This window comes from Sceloporus undulatus, chromosome 2 (assembly GCF_019175285.1).
Source record: "Sceloporus undulatus isolate JIND9_A2432 ecotype Alabama chromosome 2, SceUnd_v1.1, whole genome shotgun sequence".
NCBI lineage: Eukaryota > Metazoa > Chordata > Lepidosauria > Squamata > Phrynosomatidae > Sceloporus > Sceloporus undulatus.
Genome location: NC_056523.1, coordinates 217,639,517 through 217,650,698, shown reverse-complemented (window position 1 = coordinate 217,650,698; position 11,182 = coordinate 217,639,517). Strand labels below are relative to the sequence as shown.

The 11,182-nt window shown below is 41.7% G+C and overlaps 1 protein-coding gene and 1 pseudogene across 1 annotated transcript; one reads left to right on the top strand and one right to left on the bottom strand.

Annotated features, from left to right (window-relative positions):
- Positions 1–502: 502 nt before the first annotated feature.
- Positions 503–2,110, top strand: LOC121924355 (DNA-directed RNA polymerase I subunit RPA49-like). The gene is made up of 2 exons (XM_042455753.1): positions 503–683; positions 1,565–2,110. Exons 1-2 carry the CDS (start codon positions 577–579, stop codon positions 1,710–1,712), a joined length of 255 nt encoding a protein of 84 aa, XP_042311687.1. The 5' UTR covers positions 503–576; the 3' UTR covers positions 1,713–2,110.
- Positions 2,111–8,822: 6,712 nt separating this feature from the next.
- Positions 8,823–11,182, bottom strand: part of LOC121920562 — a 2,498-nt pseudogene continuing 138 nt past the window's right edge.

Sequence of the window (11,182 nt, the reverse complement as noted above, 5' to 3'; positions counted from 1 at the left end):
TTTAGTTTGGCAACATTAATACAGAATATTAAAATGACCCTGACTTAGAAATCCTGAGAGGCCAGCTTTGGACTCAGAGATTTCATCAAATGTATTCGATCTATTATGGAGTCTTAAGAGCTAGAGACATTTCTTTTCTAAAGGAAGGTGTGATGCCCAGGAAGCCAAATTCTACATTTAATACAGCATCCGCACTTACTAAGAGTCATTAAATTTTTGCATCTCTGGTTCTGAAAGACCATAAGAGGCTAGCTCTGATTGCTATTTTTATCATAAAATACTCCCCCATAGCCAAGCTATAGAGGAACCATCTCCCCTCACCATGGCTAAAAACTGAATTTAACATATGGTTGTAAACTGGAGGAATTTACTCAAATTTCTTTAAATGAAGCAAAATGCAGAATTTGTATTTCACTAGCACAATTTCAATTGATATGGTGCAGAATGTCTACATTGGTGTTTCATTAGGGAGGGATTGGGGCGAGGTACACACACAAATACAGTATACTTTCTAGCACTTTGTTTTCCTTACTCATCATTTTATGTTTTAGGATAAATAATCAAATTTCCGCTTCAATGAAAATTAAGATAGCTGCCTATACCATTGCCCTTGCTTTGCATATTAACAACTTTGAAACAGACCTGACAGTCTTACAGCGGGATCTGAAACTGCGAGATAGCAGGTGAGAGTAATTCCATGACTGTACTCAGAATCTGTTCCCTTATTAAATTGCAGTAGAAAACCTAGTTTTATGTGTTACCTTATACATTCTTCAGTTCAGTATTTTACTGCGTGATAGCATGCCTCTTCTGGCCTTGGAGACTTTCCATGCAAGTAAGAAGTCAGAGCTCAGAAATGCATGGAGAGTCTCCACACACAAAGAAGGCTCTCCATTCTCAAAGTGACAACCGAGGAGCCAGATGTAATGCACTCTCTCTGCATCTCCCAAGTTTTCAACAATGGTCCAAAACACACTGCAGAAATAACCCTGTTTGAGACTGCTTTAACTGCCCTGGCCAAAGGCTAGGGAATTTGGGGAACTGTGGTTCTGTGAGACATTGAGTCTTCTCTGTCAGAGAGCTCTCGTGCCACAATAAACTACAGTCCCCAGGATTCCCTAGCACTGAGCCAGGGCAGTTGAAGTGGCCTCAAACTGGATTATTTCTCCAGTGTGTTTTAGACCAATGACATTAGAGGGAGGTGAAGGTATTGGGATTGGAGAGCAATAACCAGCCTTGGAGGTCTACAGGCCACAGATGTAAATGTAAGTAAATGTAGATAAGTAAGCCTATCAATCGGCTTATCTACTGTAATGTGAGGTAGTAGTTAATCTGTAGGCACAGATGTTTTGTTCAAAAGTGTGCAGTTGATATAATGGCATAGCATATTAAATCACATCAAAAATGCAGGCCTCTTTTCCAAGGAGCTTATTAATCACTGGTATGATAGTTGAGAAGAAGCGATAAAGAGGCAAAGCTAACCAGTGAGGAAGAGCAGACTGCTATGAGATGAATGTGAGCATAATTATCTGTGCCTGTACAATGTTTTATTTTTTCATATCAGGATCATTGATATTGCCAAAGCGATGAGACTGAAGATTTCCAAAACCAAAGGCCTCTTTGGACTCGATGAGCACACGCTAGCGATTCTCTCTTTGCCCTTACCTAAGTACAAGGTGTCAGGAGGACGTCGTAAACGCAGGATGAACTAGAGGACTACAATGGCTCCTTTCCAGATTTTTCTTCTGTGTTGCACAATTTTGTAAAGGAATGCATTGCTATTCTTGCCACCACCTCAAGTTTTTCTTTCTTCCAGATGATGTTGACTTTTTTTTTTTTGGTAGTCAAAGATTTTCAGCCTAATTTCTTGTAATAAAGGTGATAAAACAACTGGATAATTTCTTTGCTGTTGCCGAGTGAGAAACTTTGCTTCTCTCCAGAGGTTGGGACTAACAACAGAGGTCTGCACTGGTATGTTGAGGACATCTGCAAAGGGTGGATCATCAACATCAACTACAGATTTTACTGTCAATTGTTATCTGAGTTCTGTGTAGCTATATGATGATCTCTTCCCTCCCGTACAATTTGCATTAAAATACTTTAAATGCAAGCAGTGTTATTCATATACTAATGGCTTAGTCAATCTTTGTTTAAACGTATGCACAGTTCTTATATAGTTTCTAAGAGTAGCAGAAATGCTACAAATTGAAAACATGTTTAAGTCATGATGGTAAGAATTAAATTTAAAAATAATATACTAATAATGTTTATTTATATACCACTTTTCCAAATTAGATCAAAGCAGTGTACAACAGGAAGTACAATACAATATCCAAAGTCAAAATAAAACATAACAGGCCGCTCTCCCCCTCAAGATGGTGGTCAGAAGGAGGGCTCTTAGTCTTCAGGCCAGGCCTCTCTCCCCCTCAAGATGGTGGTCGGAAGGAGGGCTCTTAGTCTTCAGCATTTACATTTGTAGTATTCCCAAGGAGGTATCTTTTTCAAGCCATTAAGACTAAATGTTTATCCTAGTCATTGCTGAGCTTGTCTCCCTATTTTCTGATGATAGCTATGGCTATTGTAAGGCTGTCTTAGGTGGTTGCACAAAATAGAAAGCTGCACCCAAAGATCTATTACTTTTCACTTGGTGTGTGAGCAGAAATAAATGAGTGTACTGTGTGTGAAGCTTGAGCATTATTGACATTATCTGGTTTTAGGTTTGATCAGTGCTTGGAAAGAGACTGCCAGTCTGAAGAACAGAACAATGGTCTAACTAATTCAAGGAATTTCATAACAGCCTGCTGCTTTGCTTTTTGCAACACATGGTAGGCCTTCAAACATCCTCCCAATTTTTTTAAAAGTTTGCCTTATGTTCCAACACTCAGGCCATTTTCTTTCCCTGTACCTTGCTTGATTTAATTATTTTGCTTCAGCTTCCTCTTGTCTCTCCACCCTCTTGACTTCACAGCTTACTTACACACAGACACAAGTATAATTTCAATTTTGTGAAGTCTGTAATCACTGCAGCATTCCTATTATGTAAGGAAGCGCATTATGTGCAAGTAGTTTGAAACTGCTTAATGCACAGGTTTTCTTCTTCCCTCAGTGAGTAAATCAAGAGAGCTGCCCATTTCCAAGGGAGACAGCATATACTACTCCACGGCTACAAAAATCCTGTGATTAGTGAGGAATTATTCGATTTCCTGTTCACTGCGAAATCTATTCACAGCATGAGCCAGGTTCAGGGTAGCTGATGAGCCTAACAACCCTCTGGCATTTTACTACAAAATTGGAAACTGTTGTTTTTTTAAGTGACATTTCCCATCTTGCAATTCTACTCTCCCATCTTTTAAAATGAGGGAGCACAGAAGAGTGTATCCCACACCTTCTTTAAACAGATACAATGGCATACAAAAGTGAGAAAAGGAAAGGACAACTGACTTGATTTTGTTTCCATTGGGTTATCAGGTTTTGACATACTAGAAAGCAACTGTCAGTTTCTCATCAGCAGTATTGCACTTATTAAATTATATTTGTGCATGTAATACGTTAACCACACAGTTCTGTATAGGAACATTGCTGCCTGAGAGAGGTCAAACACCATCTGCAGACCCAACCATTGAGAAACAACAGTTTTAGTGTCACCACAGCAGTCCCACTCTCCATGCTCTTAGGGATGGAGCAAATAGCTAGGAAGAGGCTGAGATTCAAAATGTTAGTCTGAACTATAATTTTGGAGGGTGCTAGTTTGAGGATTCTAGAAATTGTGGTCCAAAAAGGATGCTTTCTCAGGTCAAGACAGTTTTCATCTTCCACCCAAACCATTATTTGACAGTGGCAAAGTAATATCTACAAATATTTCTTCCTCTTACTCCTTACTGAAAGTATTCCTTTGCAGCTGCCTACCTGACCTAAATAATATATGTATTCTGGAAAAAAGGACAATTTACAGAAATGTGTTGTGTTTTAAAATATAGCACTTTATTTTGCAATATACAGGTTTTCCTTAATAAAACTTTACATGGAATGGTTTAATATTCCTTTTAAAAAAGAAAAGAAATGTGGAACAGATTATAATACAGCCTAAAAAAGGTTTCTAAAAATTCTCAGTGGCTTCTGCAGGTAAAATTTAATTGCTTTTCAATGGGATGTCTATGGCTCTAATTCATCTGGTGATATGTGATCAAGTTTCATTAAGTTGCATCCAGAATTAGCTGTATGCAGCTGGGCTGCTAAAAGTCTACAGCCTTCTCCCTGCCCCCTTTCTCCTTGAAGGGAACCTCCACCACCATCCCCCAAAATACAACACAGATGCCCAGAAAACCCTACTAAAGGAGATCCTCCCCCCTCAAGTGAGTGGAGGCACCATTTGCAAGTGGACGGTAGATCCTGGACCCAAGCTATTGAGAGGAAAGGAAAGAAGTTTATCACAACTAACAATACTGGTTTCTAAAAGAATAACAGCTCATTTAAAATGGATTAGCAGATGGTAGAGTAACCTGGGTTGCAATTTTACATGGATTTACAAGGGAGCAGGCCCTACTACAGGCAGTGTGATTTACTTTCAAGTAATAGTGCCTACAATTGCACTGCCAGTTTATTTGTCTTCTTGACTTGCAGCCTGACTCAAGAGATGTTTATTCTAAAGTAATTTCTTTTGATTTTAGTAGGACAGTCTCTTAAACACATGGGTGCAGGATTGCAGCCACAGATTACAAGGCGTTTTGACAAAATAAACTGGGCTCAATTTATTGTGATGCATCACTTGTTCCAAGATAACTGTTTTTAATGCACATGTACAGAGGTGCTTCTGTCAACAGCGTGTATGTACATTTCCATAGAAAAGGTGAAAAATGACAAAATATGTGCAAATGTAGGTGCATGAATGTAGCATAAGAAATAATGCACCTTTTTTGTTTTTTAGAGGGCCCCCATTTTTCAATGTATGACCCCCCCCTCCACTTTTTAAAAATATGTTCACAAAGATCTGTCAGTCACTGGAGACACTAGGCTGGATAAACAGACTGATCTGGTATAATGCAAGCCTGTACATCACACAAGCACACTGTGTCTACTATCATCTCTAGATGACAGACTGCACCAAGTTTTCACTTGGCTTCCAAGTCTTCATTATTTCACAAAGGCAGTCCCATGTTGGGTCAACAAGAGCTTGGGAAAACTGTAATGCAAACTCTGGCCATCAATGCCCAATGCCCTTGATCTCCAAGGCCAGAATCCTACGGCTATGGTTTCCCTTTTATCCAGGATGGTGAGGAAACACAGGGAAAATCTGATTCCAGGCAGCCTGTTTCTCCAGTGCCTTATCTCATGCCAGCCACCTTTGTGATCACAGCACACCAACAGGATTCCAGAGACTCAGTGGTTTTTAGTACAAAAAGTTTCAACTGAAATTTTGAACTGACACATTTCCCAACATTTGCTGGGGAAGGGATCAGGCATTGGCGCATCCAAGGGGCAAAACAGACCGCCATTTTGCACTGCCATCCAGGCAGCTTCAGAGCAAAGCATTTTGATGCAGCATGCTCTAAAACCACCTGGAAGCCGACTTCATGCTGCCTGGCTGCCCATATGTGGGCCGGCTTCCAGGCACTCTGGCAGTGCGTCGTTTGCACGTCGCATGCTGCCAGAGCATCTGAAAGCCAGTTTCCATCCACAGCGGAGCAGAAAAGCCAGGACAAAAAGAAGGGGGATTTGCTGCTTTTTTTTGGGCCAGTAAAAAGGCCGCAGCCCCAATCTGGCTTTCTCAGGGGCGGCTTCAAGATGTGCAAGGAACCCAATTCCATTTTGCCTTCAGCCATTCATTCTTCCCCTTGGCCTCAGTTTCTCACTTGGGAGTAAAACTCACCTATCCTCACCTCAGAGGTTCTTATGATGAAAACAGGAGATCACCATTTCTCACATATCTTCCCCTCTTGCAAATCTTGTGAAGGCAGCAACCAGAACCAAAACAAATAAGAATCCAATTCCTAATTGTTCACTATCTAAACAAAACGTCTATTTCAAGCTGAAAGCATCTATTTAAAATCCTCTCTTCTACAATCCTTTTCCTTCTCTCTACAAAGTGAGACCCGCAGCAAATTATTGACTTGGAAAAGCCCGGGTGAAGGCTTCTCAGAAAAATGCAGGTGTAATCCGAAAACATTTCGCCTGGGAAACATAGTGATGTAAACAAATAGCACACAAACTCCCACTTAATGTTTTACTCAAAAGCCAAATGGGCTCCAGGCACAGCCGCCTCACACTGAAGAATGCTGCATCCCATTCAAACTTCTGCCCTTTTGGTTTTGCCAAGAAAGTTAACAAGATGAAGCACTGCTTGGCCCACATGAGGGCAATCAGTAGAAACCATCCCCCTGTTTTCAGCACTTGTAACTATACAGCCTTCACATATCGAGGACTCTTTTCTGAGTTGCATAGAAAATTAATGTGGGGCCTGATATGGATTTTCTACATAACCAGGACCCCCACCATATTCTAGCCATTTTACTTACTTGGTTACTTAGATCCTAGTTTCTATCTGCTCCTGGGACAAATAATCAGACACAAAATTTAAAACCAGAACATGAGTGCCCAGGAAGGCAGCCTCACCAATGTGGGAAAGAAGCCACACGGCTTGAAGACCTTGTCATGAACTGTCACACATTGCCGAAAATCTTACCCTGCTGCTTGTGCACCTTCCTTGGATGAAGCTCTTAATTCTTTGCAGTAGAAATGTCCACTCAAGGAGGGTTCCCACAGCCTGCACTGCCTCTTAGGGATGATTCACACAACCCCTCCTGAGCTGGACATGTCACATATCTGGTTATGAAAGAGCCCAGTATGGTTAAGAACATAACATCAAACTGTAAGTGATTGAAAGACTGGCCATTTTCAAAAAGGGAGATGACCGGGGGGGAGGCAACATATGACTTGCACCATACACAAAAATGAAAAAAGAAAGTCCTTCATCTTGAAATTCTGGATCACAGGATTGCTGTGTGAAATCCAGGCCTTTAGCTCAGACCTTCAGCTTGTGACTCATCAGACTAAGCCACCCTCTTAGGGCTCAGCTTTTGGTTTTGCTCATAGTAAAATGGGTAGCAGGTGGTTGTGGGTGTTTTCATTATGGAGAAAGGTGGAGAGCTGCAGAGTTCAACTTCTAGAAATCTCAGCTCTCTCATTTATTTCATTTTGTTCTGTCATTTCATTTGTTTTTAGACAAGCAAATTTCTTCTTGCTATTTGTTTTGAGTTTATGAAGACATCCTCTGTCGTTTGATGTTTAAAATTAATTTAGATGTTATTTTAGTATTGTTTTTGTGAATTATGGTTATGGTCGGAGGGGGGATAAGGGCTTTTGTTGTAGGCTGTGTTATTGTATTTTATTTCAATGCTGTATTTAATGTTTTATTGTTATTTTATTGTGTTGTAAGCCACCTCAATCCTACAGGAGAGGAAGGTTAAAAATAAAATTTCTATTTCTATCTCAAAGGCATCACTGATTTGCTGCTGGTAGATTTGTAATGGTTCGAAGCAAGGGCTTTCAACCGCTTCCACAACTTTTCCCAGAATTATGGAAAAATCACCGAAATCATACACACACTTTAGTTTAACTTGCATAATTTACATAAATGGCAGAATTCAACTTTAAAAAAATAATATAAATCCAAAATCATTAGCTTCTACCTCTCTACTGTCTTTTATAAAAGTGTGGTCAAGCAGATATATTGTTGTTTTTATGTGTCTTCGCCCCATACAGACAGGCCAAAATAAAGCTGCTCGGGTCACTTTGTAGGTAGGATGTTTAAATGATGCATGCATCTAAGAGTCTGGAAGCCACGCCAAAGCCGCACTCAGGACTGGAGCGCAGCTTTGGCGCAGCTTCAGATCTTAGGATGCATGCCATCATTTAAACAGCATACCTACAAAGTGACCTGAAGCAGCTTTATTTTGGCAGTCTATATGGGGGCCTTCATGTCATTTCTGACTTTGATGGACCTAAGGCACAGGGTTTTCTTGGGGCTGGAGTGTGTAACTCTCACCTGATCACCCCAGTGGGTTTCTATGACTGAGCAGGGAATTGAACCGTGGTTCCAGAGTGGGTCCACAAGCTAAAAACACTACACTATGTTGACATAAATTCACAGCTATTTATAGGCACAAATGCAAGACAGTGAAGACACCAGTCTGAAAAGGAAAAATCTAGCTGAGCACAACCACAGGTTAAGCATGGCAAGTAAGATTCACTGCCTGTCTTTTAAAGCACCTTACTGTTTTGTATGCCATCTCATCGCATAGGTCAAGTCCTTAAAGATGCTTCCCTCCACTCTGGTTGCCCCTGGGACAAACAAAGACGCCACCCTTTCCATCTCTGAAAAGGCACTTCCGAAGTGAGAATCCTTGTAATGCGCTGGCAAGCGACTGGCCTCTTGTCTTTCTGCAGCTCCTGAGGGCAGGGTTTTTGTTCATAGTCATTTGGAGGGCTGTTAACCCATTGGTTTGCAGCCTACCATGAATAACTTTGGCCAGCATGTGGCTCAGACTGTGGGCCTGGTAAGGCAGTTTGTACACTGACTCATCGTCATCCTCATTCTCGCTGCTTAAGCTCAGTTCGCTGTCACTAGAATCCGTGTCTATCGTCACAGCCTCCTCTTGTGTGTGTGCTCAGATTTCCAACAATGTCGTTCTCCTTCTCACACCCTCTCTTGGTATTCCTTGAGTCTGTGAAGCAGGGAATATATTACCCAGGTCCTCACCTACACCAATTTCACAGGTCCTTGTGTTTCTCATTGGCAGATGTCCCTGACTTCCAACTTTGACAGGTTACAAAATGGGTGGCTCTGGAGTTTGCAGAAACACGAGCGTGACTTTGCCAATGTGGTCAGTGCTTGCAGGCCCAGTTCCTGTCCAAGATGGACAACCTTCTACCGTCACAGAGGCATTTTCACTCCCAACAAACAATCACAATTTTCCAGGAGACTGATGGCCACACTGTGGAAATTGATGCGGACTGGCTTGAAAGTGCAAAATTTGACCTGGCAGGTTCCTGGAGCATGAATTTGCAGCTGACTGTTCTCAAAGTTGCAATTGTCAAACTGGACTGACTGAGGTTGTCTAAGAGAAATAATACAACCAAATCAAAAACAAAAAACCAACAGCTTCTTTATATCTGCTTCATACTGAACTAACAGTGTCTAAGCGGTTTAACAATGTAAGCTAATTGCCCCCAACAATCTGGGTACTCATTTTAGTGACCTTGGAAGGATGCAAGCGTGAGTCAAGCTTGAGCCCTTTTGCTGGTTTGAATTTGCAACACTTATGGTTTTGAGTGAGTCGCTGCAGTACAGGCATTTAACAACTGTGCCACCAGGTCTCCTATCAACCCATTTTGCAGCAAGCAAACATCAAGAAAATATCAAGAAGATTAATTTCCCCAGAGAAACAATACCAACACAGAGAACCTGGCCTCAAACAGAAAACTGGCTGTCCAGTTCACTCTTCTTTTCCTACATTTAAGGAGGCAGGGGGTATGCACCTCACCAACCTGTACTTGGGACAAACTGCATTGATTCATGCCTGATGAAATGAAAATATCCATACTCTTTGGATTAGAGCAGCCATAGATCTCCCATTGGTGCCTGCCAAAGGCATTGGTCTTATAACTTCCACAACAGGCAACATACTGACTGAGATGATGGTAGCTGAACATTTATGTTCGTGTACACCTTATTATACGTAGCTGAAGGTAATTATAACAATATTTTAATATGTTTTTCATAATACAAAATTTGTGTATATTGGACATCACAAAGCAAAGGTTTCATTCTCAGTCAGTCTTGGTGGGGGGGAGCATTTTGGAGTATTTCAGATTTTCAGATAAGGGATATTCAGCCTGTATTTACCCTTCTATTCCAACAGTATATAAAAACACAATTAACAAGTTTTATTTGGCATAAGATTTTGCACACTGCAACCCCTTTCATCAGATGGGAGTTGTCTCAATTGACAGATATTTATATACACAGCTGAGGTGGAGAGAATGCAATTAATAACGTGGAAGGAATGGAAATGTAAAAAAATACAAACATTTTTATTACGGCTATGTGGCATGTTTGGCAGAGTTTCTTCCTGACGTTTCGCCAGCATCTGTGGCTGGCATCTTCAGAGATTTTTGTCTGGAAAGGACTTGGCTATATATATATGTGTGACCTGGAAGATGCCAGCCACAGTGCTGGCGAAACGTCAGGAAGAAGAACTGCTAGACATGGCCACATAGCCCGAAAAAACCCACAAAAACAATATGGATGCCGGCCATGAAAAGCCTTCGACTTCACTTTTTTTTTTTAAATTACCTTAACTTATGTTAATTAACAGTAATTGGGTGGGAGGCACAAGCGTCCTAGCATAGATGACATAAACTACATCTTCAAATGCATTTATACTCACTTTATAGACAAAACAGGTGTAACCGGCTGGCATGAAGACCAATTGCACAACCTCATGGTTGGGCAATGCTGGTCCAAAGCTCACCGGAGGGCCACATCACCAAGCTGCCTTCCCCATAATTTCCACGGGGGCCTTGAGGAAAATCTCACTCTGTTCCTCATACACTCCTGGCAAGAGCAATTCTGTCATAAACACTTGCTGAGAGCAAGCACTCCGCAGGTTGTCAAAACTCACAACCAGGCCCCACACAGAGGACACGGCGATCCTTTTTCCTCCTGAACAAGTAGAAAGCCATTGGATGATTCCAAATCCTGGCTGTTTTTGGTCCAGGTTTTTGAGGCTAGTAATGTTGCTTGAAGGCTTCTCTCCACGACCAGGGTTCAACTTCTGGCTGGTTGGGGCAGTTTGGGTGACGGCATTCGATGCAACCAGGCACAGCTGCCGCCACCGGGTGTTGTCCAGGCTCCGGATGAGTTCATACCAAGCCCTGCACACCAAGCTGCAGCGACCAAGGTCGGAAGGCGCAAATAGGAGAGTATCAGGCGCCAGAGTTCCAGGGTGGAGGGCCGCTGATCTCCATGTCACCTGTTCATGTTGGAGACAGAGAGGCATAAAAGGACACACGCCTTCTGATGTAATACTCACACTCCACTTTCTTTTTAACCAGTCATACAGAGACAAAGAGAATGCACCCTTCCCTCCTCTCCTCCCTCCCCAATTCTCTTTTTAAATTCTTT

Bases quoted from the DNA above. Each gene is read 5' to 3' on its own strand.
- LOC121924355 (XM_042455753.1), top strand. From the start codon at position 577: ATGAAAATTAAGATAGCTGCCTATACCATTGCCCTTGCTTTGCATATT. The intron at 684-1,564 runs GTGAGAGTAATT...TTTTCATATCAG, and splicing joins CTGAAACTGCGAGATAGCAG to GATCATTGATATTGCCAAAG.